Source organism: Sabethes cyaneus, chromosome 3 (assembly GCF_943734655.1).
Source record: "Sabethes cyaneus chromosome 3, idSabCyanKW18_F2, whole genome shotgun sequence".
In the NCBI taxonomy this organism is placed as follows: domain Eukaryota; kingdom Metazoa; phylum Arthropoda; class Insecta; order Diptera; family Culicidae; genus Sabethes; species Sabethes cyaneus.
The window spans coordinates 221,273,193-221,289,701 of NC_071355.1; the positions used below are offsets into that span (position 1 = coordinate 221,273,193).

At 39.8% G+C, this 16,509-nt stretch overlaps 2 protein-coding genes across 2 annotated transcripts in view; both read left to right on the plus strand.

Annotated features, from left to right (window-relative positions):
* Window positions 1–225: 225 nt before the first annotated feature.
* LOC128740756 (3,4-dihydroxyphenylacetaldehyde synthase) lies at window positions 226–5,876 on the plus strand. The gene is made up of 3 exons (XM_053836321.1): window positions 226–314; window positions 4,339–4,573; window positions 4,635–5,876. Exons 1-3 carry the CDS (start codon window positions 226–228, stop codon window positions 5,874–5,876), a joined length of 1,566 nt encoding a protein of 521 aa, XP_053692296.1.
* Window positions 5,877–12,849: 6,973 nt separating this feature from the next.
* LOC128740757 (LIM/homeobox protein Lhx3) overlaps window positions 12,850–16,509 on the plus strand; it is a 53,557-nt gene continuing 49,897 nt past the window's right edge. The window contains exons 1-2 of the mRNA XM_053836322.1: window positions 12,850–12,991; window positions 16,174–16,461. Of these exons, the coding sequence (XP_053692297.1) occupies window positions 12,850–12,991; window positions 16,174–16,461 (430 nt within the window). The remainder of the gene's footprint in view (window positions 12,992–16,173; window positions 16,462–16,509) is intronic.

Here is a 16,509-nt window from a genome sequence, read left to right on the forward strand (position 1 = left end):
TGCGTGGCCACTCAGCAGTTCTGTGCATAAATAAGTCTGGGCCTGAAAGGCTTTCGCTCAGTCTGCGATCAAGTTCGGTTGCGTGCGTGATGCGAGCCTCTCGGAATATATCGGTATATCGGTTAATTTGGTGAACTAAAAATAGTGATAGTGATCAAGTTGTTCGGTGAAATTGTGTTTATTTTGCATTGATAGATACGCAGTGATTAAAATTGGTTTCAAAAAATGGCCAATATGGACATCAGTGAGTTTCGTGAGTTCGGTAAAGCTGCAATAGACTTTGTTGCTGATTACCTGGAGAACATCAGGGAGAGGTATGCAAGGAATCGAGCTTTCAATCAACTAACAGTTACAACGGTTACATTATAAAAATGCATCTTGGAATTGAAACTTGCAAATAAAGAACGCAAGTCATATGTGCATAGTGAATAAAGTCCACAAAAACAGTCGGTGTAACTGGTGATCTTGAAAACAAGGTTTAAAAAATACAAAACATTTACCGTTGTGTCTTATTGCGGGTTTAATGTCACGGTTACGTTGAGAAGTCGAAACCGTTTACTATTTTTCTCTAAATAAAGTGTTTGTGATGTGTTTGATCATAATTTGTCGAATGTCGGTTGAAAAAATCTGAACTTGTTCTGGACGTTTTACTACATGTTGAATAGTATGCTATAGTGATACACTGAGTTGCAACAAAGTTCCGTTTTAAAACGAGTGAGGCTCTTGTTTTCTTTGCTAAGTAAAATGAAATGAAAACTAGAAACTGATAAAAAAATTGGAGTGAACTTGGTCATATCATACTATGGCATTATCGTTTGAGCGATAGTTTTATTTCATACAGAAACATATAGATAAGTGAATTGTTCTAAAATAACAACTTTAAAATGATTCAATAAATCGGTAGAATGATGTCTGAGAAGAGGTTAAACGAATAATTTAGATAAATTTGCACTAAAGGCATGCAGTTCGATAATACGTTGTCGATCTAAGTAACCGTTAATGTTTTATTGGACTCTTATTGTGGCACTTATTGACTCTTATTGTGATCATAAACAATTTCGGTGAAATAAAAACCGTTACAACCGTGGAAAAATACCTAAGTAGTTAGTTGTAAAATAATTTTTGACAATCCATTATGCTTGACTTAATGAATTTAAAAAAGAGTCGGTAAAACAAGTTTTCGCTTTTTGTTATTTTTTTCATCCCGTTGTGTAAAAAATATTGTAATTTAATAAAAGTTTTACCTTAGATTAAATTGAAAATGCCCATACTAGATGTTAAAACATGGCATGCGCCAAACTTTCCACTAAACTTCTTCAATCAAATAAAAATGGTTGGAAATGGTCTACTCTCCCAATTTAGAGGTTAGCCAGATCTTATCCGGAAACTTACAAAGTCGTAAATCACTTTCGACCTGGTCTTGCCATCTTGCATGTTGAGCCCTCCTATTTGTGGTGCCGGTGGGCTTATTGAAGAGAACAGTTTTCAACTCACTGTCGTCCGGCATCCTTACAACGTGCCCGGCCCACCGTAGCCTACCGACTTTCGCCAGATGAACGATGGGAATCTCTTCAACTGTATCTCGTATTTATGTGCCTCCGCCTCTGTCCGCTTTCAGTTTATACTCCGCCAAATATCGTCCACAGCACCCTTACCTTTATGTTCTCTGTGACAAGCGTCACGGCTAATACGGATTTTGTACGTTGCCAGCTTCGTACGGCGGCGTATGCTTCTTGATTATAGCGTTCTGCGAAGGGCAAAGCAGGGCCGGTTTCCCGATTGAATGTGCCGTTGGACCTCTTTACTAGTGTTGCTATCTACGGTAACAAGCGATCCCATATACATGAACTCATCTTCCACTTGTAGTTCGTCGCCGTCTACGGTTACCGTCCCTGGGAGGCATGTATTCGTTTCCTTTGAGCCTCGATCTTCCATGTATATGGTCTTTGGCTCATTTATTGTTAGCCCAAGCCTTCTATACTCCGGCTACCAAGATATTGAAAGGCGTCCACCTGCTCAACTTGTTGTCCCACTACTGTGAAGTTGGTGGAATTGACAGTGTTCTCTACCATAGACTTAGTTTTTGCTACATTGACTGTGAGACCTGTACCTGTGAGCTCCCAGCTCTCGAAGAGGTCAATTGCTCCAACTAATATCTCATCCATAACGATGAGAAACAGAAGCGGTGATAAAATGCAGCCCTGTCTCACGCCAGCAGTAACCCTTATGGGGTCGGACAAGACGCCGTCGTGCAAAACCTAGCAGGAGAACGTCTCCTACTGAGCCTCGATGACATGGACTAGCTTATCTGGAGCTCCTCTACGCCTAAGTGCGCCCCAGATGTTTTCGTGGTTGAGTCGGTCGAACGCCTTTTCGAAGTCAACGAACACCAGCAGAAGAGAGTCCTGGAATTCGTTGATCTGCTTCAATATAATGCGGAGCGTTGTGCCAGCGTGTGACCAGCACGGAATCTAGCGTGCTGCGCCGGAGAGTAGCGTCGATCTCGATCTGCGAAACGCAAAAGTAAAGTAAAGATACCTTATACTAAAAATTGTGCGTCCTTTTTCGATACCCATTCTTCGGATTACACTTTCAATTGCGATGTTTTACACACAGGACAGTTCATTTCTTTACCGCAACCCTGTGCGCGATTCGAGGAAGCTCTATGGTACTCCCGAAGCACACTTGGAACACATCACTAACTGCCAGCTTTGATCAGTCGCGAAGGATTAGCCGGAAAGTGAAAATTTGATCGGTAGTAGCACGGGCCCCCATAAAGGCTATATAAAGGCCCCATAAAAGCCATTAAGCAGCTATCGTTTGTAATTACTTACAGGCTTGTGTTCACCCTCCTTCTGTTAACTCTCGATGCTCATCGAAGAACTACTTCCCTTTGTCCACCACCTAGCTCTCGTTTGTGATCAGATTGCCTTTCTGGTCCCTACACATGTCAGGTTTCCGTGCCCAGCCCTTACGAGATTTGTTCACTGGGCCTACTGTTCAGGTGAGGTGAACCCCTTTGAGCGAACATGTACTGATACTAGCAAATGATCAGAGTCATCCTCCGCACCCTGCAGGAAACATATGTTTGGTTATTCTTCATCCGGTCATCTATAAAACTGTGATCAATCGGGTTCATTGTACTCGGTCGAGTGATTTCGAAGCGGCGTTGTGGATATCGTTGCGTGGGGAAAAGTGGTTCTGCTGGTTCGTGTCGGTGTGTAGATTACGGCGCCCTATCACCGGCCTATACATTGCTTCCCTGCCGAACTGGGCCTGAGGACGATGTTTTCCCGAAGACGATGTCCCGTGATGAACAGCTACTGTCATACTTTGCTTCAGCCGCTGGAACGCTTCCTTTTTATTGATGGGACTACTTTTGTGTGGGCAGTGCACGTTGATCATGCTGTAATTCAAGAAACGGCCCTTATCCTCAATAGAAATATTTTCTCGTTGATCGCCTTCCAATCTATAACGCGATCTTGCATTATGCCCAACACGACAAAACACGTTCCCAGTTCGTTGGTAGGACCTGCGCTCTTTCTGCCGCGGTTCTTCCAAACCTCTTTTCAAGCTCAAGTATCGAGTTTCAAGCTCATGATGGTGCTGCCAACCTAGTCTCAGTGCCGAGTCGCCGTGCTCACCATCCTCCCACTCCAGGGGTGACATTGCGATTCTCGTTTCGAGTGATTTTGGTTCGTTTCGACCACGTTAAACAAATGGGCGAAACGAACCAAAATCACTCGAAACGAGAATCGCAATGTCACCCAAGATCAGACGCTGTCGTGAACCGTTCCTAACCTGGAAAATAGGTGCTTAATAGGTTGAGGAACGTGATGGCTGGCAAAACTACCCGTGCTTGTGCATTCAGCATTCGTATGAGTGCCTTCTTCTCTCTCCGCATATGAACGTAGTTTCCACCGGGGTAAAGGGGTTGTAAGAGAGAGGTTAATAATCATTGTAGGGCCTATTTTATACCTAAAGCCCTGGGCTTAAACCGTCATTAGACATTACCCTTCTTTATCGATAGACTTCGCAGCCGGCTGTTAGAGTACAAGAAAATTACGGTGCCAGTGTAATGATCCTACTGACTCTATCTAGCAAGCACCGCCTAGCCGAGATTCGAACATACGACGACTAGTTTGTTAGACCAGCATCGTACCTCGAAGCTAACTGGGCGGTAATACCTACAGGTATTAAATAGGCTCCACAGTGGTGCAGTGGCAGCGAGGAATCGCTCCAGACGTTCACCAACCAATCATAACAATTACAAACACATTAATTGATATTTTCTTTACTGATTACAAGGATTAACTCGTACATTTTTTACTATTCTAGGGACGTTCTCCCATCGGTGGAGCCTGGATATCTGCACGACCTCCTAGCTAAGGAAATTCCGGAACACGGCCAGGATTGGAGATCGATTATGGAGGAATTCAAGCGCACCATCCTGCCAGGTCTGACACATTGGCAGTCACCTAACTTCCACGCGTTCTATCCTTCGCAAACGTCCTACTCGTCCATAGTGGGCGAGACTATTGCAGCTGGACTCGGAGTCGTTGGGTTTAGCTGGGTAAAGTCAATTAAATTAGCAGAAGCATTAGCAATTGTGCATAACTCTGGTTAAATTTTAGATTTGCAGTCCTGCATGCACTGAATTGGAAGTCATCATGATGAACTGGATTGGACAGCTTCTAAATCTCCCGAAATGTTTTCTTAATAGCGATGAAGGAAACGGTGGTGGAGTTATTCAGGGTTCAGCTAGTGAGTCAACTTTCGTAGCGGTTCTCGTTGCTCGGGAACAAGCAGTTCGCAGACTAACACTAGAACATCCGGAATTAACAGAGGCGGAAATTCGAGGCCGATTGGTTGCCTATACCAGTGATCAAAGTAACAGTTCGGTGGAAAAATCCGGAATATTGGGCGCAATTAAAATGAGATTATTGCCGGCAGACGACGATTGCGTTTTGAGAGGAAAAACCTTGATCAATGCCGTCGAAGAAGATAAAGCAAATGGTTTATTCCCTGTTATCATGGTGGGAACACTTGGAACAACCGGTACATGTGCCTATGACAATTTGGAAGAGATCGGTCCGTATTGCAATGAAAACAAAATATGGCTTCATATAGATGCAGCTTATGCAGGGGCTTCTTTTTGTCTTCCGGAATATGCGTGGATCAAAAAAGGATTGGAAACTGCGGACTCAGTTATATTTAATTTACACAAGTGGCTCTTTGTAAATTTCGATTGTTGTGCTATGTGGTTTAAAGATGCGGGAAAGATCACCGAAGCGTTCAGCGTAGATCGTATCTATTTACAGCACAAGTATCAGGGTCAAAGTAGAGCACCAGATTACCGTCACTGGCAGATCCAACTCGGCAGAAGATTCCGTTCTCTAAAGGTATGGATCACTCTAAAAACCATGGGCGCTGAAAAAATTCGCAATCTTATACGATTCCACATAAGTTTGGCACAGAAATTCGAGCAATATGTTCGTGCTGATGAAAGGTTTGAAGTAACATCGTCCACATTGGCACTGATCTGTTTCCGCCTGAAGGGCGAGGATAGTCTCTCGAAACAGTTGTTGGATAATATTACCAAACGTAAGAAAATTTTCATCATCCCAGCCACCTACCAGGGTAAATACATTCTACGATTCATGATCGCCGGACTCGATCCACAACCGGAAGACATCGATTACGCTTGGAATGAGGTGAAAACACAAACGGATTTGTTGCTGGGAATGGACAACAATGGAAACACTGTTTCCATTAAGGATGTAGTGCAGCAAGAGATGTTCGAAAAGGAGAAACCCATCGAAAAAGTTTCGGAGCGCCTCAGTGGAATGGTGCTAGCAAATGAGAAAGCACATTAAAGTAGTCGATAAGCTTTTCGAAATTGAAGTTTCTGATTTATAACATTTATTTTGCTTCAGGTATCTGTAGAATATTTTTTTATTTGTAAGCTATAAACATTTACAAAAGAAGCTAACAAACAATTAACTTTAATTAAAATCAAATTATTAGTAATATTATATGTGTTTTTCCTGTAAGTGTTTTCCATACGTTTTGATATCTGAGGCTTGTTTTATTTGGTCGGCCACCAGTACACCGAAGAGCTATTCGACCGATATCTGAGGACTGTTTTCGCTAGGACAAGCGAGTGGCTGTTGATTGGAGGTCAATTGATAGCAATCGACTTATACGTATACAGCAGACCCCCGAATAAGGTAGGTGCTGGGTGGTGATGTACGCCTAAAGCGATTTCTTAGTTGTCCATTACTCAATAAAGTTGATTTTGGTAGGGTAGGGTAGGGTACTGGTAGGGTAAAGTGGTGCAGTACGCACCGCTTAAGCAAAACATCATTTTGCAGAGCAACGGTGTATTTGTTCCACGTTTTTCAACCTCTAGAAGACTTTGGAATCTTTTTTACACTTACTCCTGGTGAAATTTCCTAACAAAAACCGGTAATTTTTGTTCTTTTTGACGATTTTTAGCTAGAGTCAAAATCATTATGTGGGGCAAAACGCCAAAACCCGTGGGCAAAACGCACCAAGTTTGCCCAGTCAGGCGTTAAACGCAACCTGCAAATTTACATATAATCACATGTTGTATAAACTCCTGAAACTAGGCGGAAGCGTTTGTTATAGCGTTTGTCCATACGTTTGTTTGTTGGGTTATAATGGGTTCATATCTCAACATAATTGGCAATAAAATTTATTCATTTATTTTTCTCCAACTGATGTGGGATGAAATATTGTAAGTTAAACAAAGTACAATTAGGTTTAAGGCAAATTCTAAGTTCTATACAATACATAATATTGCTACATTTTTAATAAATAATCTGAAACAAAAGATGTACTGCAAATTAAAAATATTTTAAAATTGTTCGATCCGCTGTGGTGCATTCTACCCCTGTTTTGTATTTTGAAGTTTTTTTGCAATTTATGTGAAAAACATGCCTAGTTAAAGCAGTTTTTGTGATGAATCATCGGACAGGACAGGACAGTATATCAATTACACAGAATTGGACAGTATATCAATTAGATAGACTGTATTTATTATGAAATTTGCATACCGACTAGTGGTAAAAGCATAAGAGAAAACCTTGATTTCTTATATGGGGAATGAGATCGCGGATAATCGCTTTATTTTATTGGATGTGGCTATGTTTGATGCTTTTACATGCTACACAATTATGAATTGGCTTGTTTTGCACCAAAATAAAATGTGCATTCATAATTACACAAAATAGTTTCCGCGTTTTTAAACAATTAATAGCATGGACCATTCTAACCTCCGGTGCGTTCTGGAAGTCTTTCCCTACAAGTATTTCCCTTTCCTTTTTGGTAGTAAACTACCAAAAATCAACTTTAATGATTAATGGACCACCCATCGCCTTATTCGAAGGATTCCTATATTATGCATACTGAAGCTCGATATTAGGCTTTATTAGGATCTTTTAGACAAACCACAAAGAGAAGGAATATAATGCCCGTTAAACTCGGCTCTGGCATTGTTGGTATCAACTCGTAACATAATATTACATGTTTCCAAAAAAAATATTTGATGTTTATCTATAGTATGTTTCAAGTGAATACAAGGTATTTCTTCTGCTGTATCTGAAAACTTTATAGTTAAGGCTTAACGAAATTGGTAATCTTAAAAATGATTTTATTTCTTACATTATTTGTATCGGAAATATGTCCACACTGTTACCGTTTGTCTTTCAAAAATTTCAAATATGTAGATTAGGTGAAAACACACTTTCCAATCTTTCATTATCATTTTTGCAAATCCTGAAGAAACTTTAAAACCAAAATATTGCCTCATTTGTCATATTAAGCAACACTTTTTCTTTTCTTATTATTAAGAAATTATTAAGTCCTCAGTGGTTCATTGATCTCGGGATGTCCATATTAATTTTTGAAGGTTACCTCCAAGTTTTATTATCAATTGCCAGCAATTGTAGCAGCCCTCAAATCCATCAACTGGTCATTGATCGTTTCATTGGCCTTTTCCGAAACGAGAAAAACAGTGCCTGAATTATGGTTCTTCCTGTACTGCCTGTGAAATTCACATTTCGCATCGATTAGAGCTTGCTGATAGGTCCGATAACGTCGGTATGGCAAATAACGCATCTTCAACGCCTCGAACCTGTAGTAGCTATAGTTTTTGTCCTTCATGTGCAACCATATGTAAGTATGTGTATAGAGTAGTATAAGCGAGGGTGAAAAGTGTTAAAACCCACGGTTCGCTGCACATTTGCCACTCTTGGAACACTTTGGGGCTCCTGATTCATATGTGACTCGAAGAAAAAGAAGAAGAAACTATGCATAACATAAATAGTACATACATACAAAATAAAAGTAGCGCCATAAGCAGCATGAGATTAGCATACATTCAACCCGACCGGATGGTTGGGGATGGCAATACAGTATGGGAGGAGAAAACGAGAAGTTTCCTATCCTTCCGCCAACTGATCCCGGGGGACGAAAGACACCACATACAGGGGATGTGCAAATCTCTGTTACAACTCAGTAGAAACGAGATAAGTTAAACACACCAACACATCTAATGGTTGTATGTTTCGTTCCTCCAGTTTCCGCTGTGAATGTATCGGGAAAATATTGCCCTTAGCAACGGTGGGTGGAGCTTACCAGTCGATGGTTTTCCACCACCAAGAGACTTGTACTAAAATTTTCTATTTCTTCTCTATCCATTTTGTACGGAAAATCAGAGATCTGTTGAAAATAGCCCCTTCCAACCAACCAATGCACAATGCGACAGTGTTTCAACGATTTGAATGAAACTTGAAGCAAACCAAACAGGTCTGTTCGCTTTACATGCCCATTAAAGTATTTTTCTTTCACGCAAGCCAGCAACATTTTTCAAGAGTCAGAAATGTTAGATTGCGCAGGTTTGTAGCATAGCGTCCGGCAACGGTTGCCGTTTTATCTCAGAAGAAGGTCTCCGTCGTTTGGGAAATTCTAGCTGTCATCCTAGCTCTTCGGCAAAAGGGTATGTCAAGCGCGTGTGCCACAGAAAGGATTTTTATTAGCGGTTTTTGAAATAAAAAAACGTGGTAATTAATATAATACTTTAACTCCGGAATAGGACGTTTTTTGTAATGAGTGAAGATTCGGTCTTGTAACAAACCATTGACTGAAAAAGTTGTTTTAATGTGACAAATCTGATTAATATAGAATACAGGTACATAGTTCGAAAGTAATCTAATTGTTGAGTTCAGTGCGGTGTTCTTCCAGGAAGTGGATTTCTCTTAGAATTAGTGTAACGAAATTTAAAAGAAAGTATTGATTGAATAGATTTGGATAGACTAACAATTTAATCTGACAAAAAAGGTTGGTTTCCTGATAAATTTTAAAAATATACTATTGCTCGAATTGTTACCTACGATTGCTTCGTTACTAACGCTTCATCACACAGAAATAACACTTTTCATCATTAACATTAACTGACGATATTTTCAATTGAATGATAACAACTTAGGAAGGAGTTTGGAGAGAACACGATTTCTTATGATGAAATTAATCATTATTTGTGCTTGTGAAAATATTAAAAGAGCTGTAGTGTAAGAAATTAGGATAGAGAAAATCAAATGATCCAAAAGTGTTCTCGTAAACGAGTACGTATCCTGCGAAAATATTGTTTTAACAACGTTTCGGAAAATACCGCCGGTTTAACTGTGCGCCACCAATGGCATTTTCCCTGAAATTTCGCCTTTACTCACAATTAGAACGAGATCAATCATTTAGCATATCATCTTTTATTAAAGTTTGATGTTGAAAATATTTAATCCGGATTCCATTGGATAACAAATTAAAATACAATTAAAATATCTACACTACATAAATTGCAAATGTGATAAGCGAAAGAAAAAAGAGAATCTTTCATTGTTGCTAAAGTCCTTTTGAAAAGTAACGCAAGAAATATTTACCTTCAATCGTTTAGCTTAGTTGAGCTATTTTGTAGATTTTATAACTATGGCAGCTACCTACGTATTAAAACTCCACGGCGACTCAACAGAAAACTATTTTCTATTAGCAATTGTTTTGACTGGCGGTCCAAAGGGCCAGACACGATGCATACGGATTTTAAAACATTGTGGAAACTCGATGGTTTTGGTCTTTCTATGGGTTTGATGACAAAGTCTCACAACGGAGAATTAAAACCCGTATGCGTTGTATCTGGGCCTTAAGCCATCCTTGAAAATGTTTTTCTTGTACCAGTAACATGTTACCTTGTACCTCATGGGTTTGTCGTTTGTCTTAATTCAACCTTAGAAGCTACTAGGTATTTAAATAATTGTTATTACGATATGCGAAGGAAATGGTAGAAGAAAGCTATGAAATTATAGATATGGACAGTAGAAGAAAGACGTCCGCACTGAGAGACTTTGTATGTATGTATGTATGTATGTATGGGGGGAATCCACCATCAGTTCAAGGTCCTGCCAGTATATGTGGGTAGACTTACAGTAGATCCAAATTTGATTGTCAAATGAATTTCACACTAAAGCTGTTGTAGAGGGGCAAAAGGGATTGGGCGGACCCACAAGCAGAGACACTTGTGCGCATTCCGGGATTATAAGAATTTCTTTCCAGCATTAGGATCCATATATGTAACAATCAATTTCTCTGCACCAGCTTTAATCCACGTGATGGTTTGTTTGTTCGAAGAGTGCAACATAAATATTGTTTCAGACCTTCAGGAGTTTCCTCCTAGTGATTCCGGTTGACTCCTTACTCCATTCTCCAGTCTTCCACTCATATGTTGCCTCAGTATTCATGGATTTAATGCATATAATGAATTTATCACATGATATATAATGAAATGAAATTAATATGAATAAACCTCACCACCTCAGCTCACCAGCAGTCCTTTGCATCAAATATAGTCGCATCATAATGATGCCATCATTTGGTTTTCCATCAATCCTACATGTACAACAACCCAACAATATCCATGTACATTATTAGCAAGTTTTACGGTCAATGTTTTCATTGTATAGTAGATTTTTGAAGAGCTAGAACGAAACAAACAATTAAAATATATTTTAGGGGCTTACCCACCAACGGGGCTGGGTGGATCAGCCGTTTGCCCAAAACTACGATTTTAATATCAGGCAGCCGGAATCCACGCAGCATCGCACCTCCTAGCTTAGCTACTCAATCTTAAGGAAAGAGCATTACCGGATATGACCACGTGGAGGTGCTAGATAGGAACTTGGGTTGGCTAGAGCTATGTTGGACGCATCTTCATTGCCTTCCCCCTTTCATACCCACGTCCGCAGTGAGAGACTTTGTTTTCAAAAATTAAAAAAAAATGATGATAGCTACCAGTTAGCTCTTCAATCCATTTGAAAGGTATACCACTCTAGTTGTCTGAGAAAAATTTTAGTCGTTTTGATTATAGTTCGCGTTAGTTATAATCATAAATATGAACTTTCAAAGTTTGCCAAGAAATACATGATTTGGCAAACGATCTACCCATGTGGCAAACAGAGTACGCCGTTCGACACTACCAGGACTGTAAATGGGCAGATCTACCTAAATGAGTGTCATCAATTCTATCTGTTGAAGCAATACTAGGGCCCTACGATCTTCTGGCCGGATCTAGCTTCGTGCCACTATTCAAAGGATGCCCTGGAGCAGGGTTGCCACATGCACTGATTATTCTGTGTTTAACAGATATTTGAAAGAAATCAGAATCTGTATGCACAGAATACAGATTTTCGCCAATTACACAGATTAAACAGATTTTTGAGCTTTTACATGAGATCGAGAGAGACGGAAATAGTCAGCAAAATGACTCTCCGTCTCTTTCACTCTCATTGTTTTGCATTGGACAGATTTTTGCACAGATATTTTTCCTCGCTGTACAGATGGCCAGATTTTTCCAACAGAAAACACAGAATTATATGTGGCATCCCTGCCCTGGAGTGGTACGAAGCCCACGAGTACACTACCTAAGTACATGGATCTCCCCAATGCACCTAAGGAACTAAGGCCCATCGAAAAATATTGCGCTATTATGAAGCAGGCACTAAGGAGCATCCCAAGGAGGTCAAATCTGAGAAAGTCATGAAGAAAAAGTGGGGTTTCTGTACAAAATAACCTGCAGCCAGATGTTGTACAGAACCTTAAGAGTAGAGTTGAGCGTAGGGTGCGAGTAAACGGTTATATGCCAAAAGCTTACTAATGAATTATATTTTATTTTCTGAAAGTTTAAAAAGAATCCACTAGATAATTTCCTACAGCGTTTTTTCCGTGATGCGATTTGATGTACGACACCCTGTAACTACCAAGGGAATCTAGATTAATACAAAATTCAAAGGAAATGTTGTTATAAAAAAACTTGTTATTTGGTATTCATTCAGTTATAAATATGCGATTTTCGTTTGATCGGGATTCCCTGGCACCAAAAGTTTTTATGCAACGTTTCTTTCATATCAAAAAGGACAATGCAAGATATCGACTGCATTCAGTAAAGGACTATGTAAAATATTTTTGTTCCATTAATTCAAAAATAATTTCCAAATTAAGCTATAGGTCGTTGGTGCGACACTAAGGTGCTGCAGCCTAGGCAGCCTAGGTGCTACATTCCGTTTTCGAAGATTTACGTTTTGTTTTCATTCGACAGACTTTGCAACCCAGTAACGAGGGATTTCGTAGAGCAGTTTCAGGCGGGCTTTATGAGGGCTCGTGCTACTACGGATCAAGTTTTTACTGTCCGACAAATCCTGAAATATCGTGAGTACAACGTGCCCACGCACATATTTTCGTGAATTTCAGGGCAGCATACGATACAGTCGAGCACAAACAGCTATGACAGGTAATGCACGAGAACGGTTTTCCGGCGGACAAACTAACGTGGTTGGTCGAAGCTACACTGGAGCGAATGATGTGCTGCATGCGTGCTTCGGGGGCACTCTTGAGCATATTACTCTTTTCAACATTGACGTTGAAGGTGTGATCCGACACACGGGTATCAAAACGAGACCACAAAAACTGGCGAACTTCTAGCCTTCGCAGATGACCTTGACATCATTACTAGAAACCTGGGACGATGGAGGCAAGCACCAGACTAAAAGCGGGAGCTAGGAGGATTGAACTACAAATCAATGCGTTTAAAACCAAATATATGGTAGGAAGATGTTCCAGAGAAAGCAGCATTCGCCTCCCACGGACAATGACCATTGAAGTATTCATATCTCTGGTCACCGCCGACAATAATTGAAGAGCTTGAATGACACATTTAAGCTGGAAGTAGAGCCTACTTTTCCGTCCGGAAGACCCTTAAATCAAGGAGCATACGTCGCCACACAAAACTGACGAATGACGATGTACAAAACGTTAATCCAGACCGGTACTCCTCTACGCAGTCCTTTATGTATAGCAAACGTATGTATGGCTAATGGGGTGTCTTCCGCAAAAAGTTGAATGACTACGGTTGGCCCGTCACGTCGCAAGGATACCGGGCGTCTGTGCAGTGAAATCCGTTCTCTTCAAGAACCCCACAGGCACCAGCAATAGAGGGGCCCAACGTGCTGGAAGACTCGACAAGGTTGAAGCCGACTAGCTACCCCAGCGTCGTACCTCGCGACCATCTGGGAGGCCAACATTACAAGTATTACAATAAAATACTTCTGTGGAAAATTTCATTCCATGAATTCGAAGGTAGAACTAGCAGAGGATTTGTTGCACAAATGTTTACTCGGTTCCGAATAAACTGCTAGTATATAAACTGAATAGTTATGACAAAGACAAACTCTCCGAATACATATAATCACAAAAGATAAGCTACCTATTTCCAACTGGTAGGCACTTTGTATCGGAAGCAACTGTCCGACCGAAACAACATAGCACGATAAAAACAAGACTCCAGAGCTAGTTAGTGCCGGTGTGCGGTATCCGAGAAAGTGAAACGAAAAAAGCTCAACAATACGAAGAAACAAGCGAAAAATGATAACAAGTGCGTTTGCTTGGCCACGAAATCGCCCCCGTTCCGTTTTTCCTCTAGAAGCTTGCACGTTTGTAATGTACAAAATAAACCGTAAAGCGATAGGACCTGCTATTTGTTCTTGTTTGGCGGGTGATAAAACTCGTTTTCGTAATATTTTATATTTCTCGCTGCCGGTTGTCTCTCGCGGTTTCTTTCGTGGATATGCAGCGCGAATTTGTCTGTTATCAACTGTTTTGCCACGCGGTCCGTAATATGTACCTAGTTTCGTACCGATACCGGCTGTCAGTTTACACGGGTGTACTATTAGGCGACAGGTTTTGGTAGGTATGTACCTAGTCAGCTGTCCTATCATGTCATTTTATTTTCGATAAACTGTATGTCACTTAAAAGTCGAATATTTTGTTACACTTCATACGGGTTGAGTGTTTATATCCAAAACTGTTGCTTCAAGTACAAATTTTATTGCTTCGTCTATTGGAGAGTACCTACATTAAAGCAATGAAAATAATGTTGAAGCATCTTTCTCATCTTAGTTGCCTATCTTATCAACTGATGTTTAATATATGAAAGCTTTATCAAATGACAATAATAGTTATAGAATAGCATAGTTCACAATTCCTAATCTAAGAAATTAATCTGAAAATATGTCAATAAATTGACACACATTTTTTTTTTTTGAATAATTTTTACAACGATTGAAATTGAAGTTGACAATAAAATTATCAAGGATTGCAAGTATTTTATCAGAAACTAAATTGCATCTTAGACTTTACAGACGTAGGGTTTATTTCTAATTCCCGTCGTAGTAAGTAAAGCCACTCTAATTATCTGATTTTCTGAAAGACAAAGGCAATTTTCTGATTTTCTCGGACATCGCTATTTTTTTGGATAGATAATATTTTTTTTGTATGCCAGAAGGGCATTGGGTTAAAAGGCAATTGCGACAGTCGACAATGATCGTTTTTTGTGGCAGGCCCCGATTGCTGTGCACAGTTTACGGACCGCTCATACCCATTGGTGGAGTTGCGCGGGATAGTTGTAAGTCTGTGCCCCAATTCGGTAATACATTGGATAGATAATGGAATTTACTAACATTTTCATGGAAGAATACTTACGCTGTGATGCTTGGTTCCTGAAATATGAATAATTGAAGTAAATAAATGTTTTGAAATAAAAATAAGAGCTCAACCGTAATTCAAAAATAACTAAAACGCTATTGAGAAATTTTTGTCACTAAAAAATAATGAATTGGGAAATGAAAAAAAATATATTAAAAAAATGTTATCAGTAAAAACCAATTGAAATTTGCCCCAGTTTGCTGAGAAAATTTTCTTACATTTTCACAAGAAAGATTTTGTTCTACGATGCTTGGTTAAGGAATTGTGTACTTTGGAAATAAGCTATGTTCGAGAAAAATGGAAAACTTCCTTTGGAATATTCTAAGGATACAGAAACCTCGAATTTTTTCAATATAGTTTTCATTAATAAGTCCATAAACCATACCCGTATGCGAAATTTTGAGTGTTTTCGGCAAAAAACCTGAGGAATACTTTTGAAAACTATTCAGCTGTTCATATTGTAGAATAAAAATGCAAGGAGTTGTTTATTGACGGAGCGACTCAAATTTAGGTTCCTCGAATATACCGGCCAAACGCCCTAGCACCAAATTAATTACCGTAAATGTTATCGATAGTAAAACTATTTTAGATATTCTCAAAATATCGTGTTTTCACACTAAAACAGCTAGCTTCAGGCTTCTAGGGGTTTTTACCCGTTTTATGCATGGAGCAGGTGATGATTAAATGCGATACTATCGACTAGCTTACTTTGATCAGTATATGAGATAATTCAAAACTTTTCTTATATAATTTCAGGAATTTTCACAAATGTTCACAGAGCATCAAAAGTTCAAGTAGCAGTATGGATAGGTAACGCGAAATGAACTGAATGCGGAAATCGAATAGATAAAAAATTACACTCGTCGTAGTTGCGTATGCTAGTATGTAAGGGGTATTCAATTTTTAGTACAATTCAGTACTAAACAACAAGAATGATTTGAACATAACTGTGTAGCAAGAGTTAAAGTTTCAATGGAATACCAGTGATATCTGTTGTGTAAACTATACTACAGTGTGCGTTGTTAGCATCATGAAGGATAATTCTCAGTGTCACTAGACAAATTACAGCTACAACTGGTTTATGTCGATTTGCATGTCTGGTCTCCAGTCCACCGTACATGTCAGTGGCATCGTCGATGATGCAATCATTGTCCCACCCATCGATTCTGACAATGCCGGGACTTGATCAACCGCAAAACACGTCCAGCCTGTTACAACCGCAGGCGCATCATTACCAGCATCACAACCTCCTACATCTACCGGCGGTCAGCAATGAATCCCCACGGAACGATATGGTGGATCCACCTAATCCGGAACTGCTGCTGGCACTGATAGCACGGAATAAAGCATTCGAAGGTAAGTGATTTATGAGGGGTCCAAATCTGTAAGCAGTCATCGAGCACA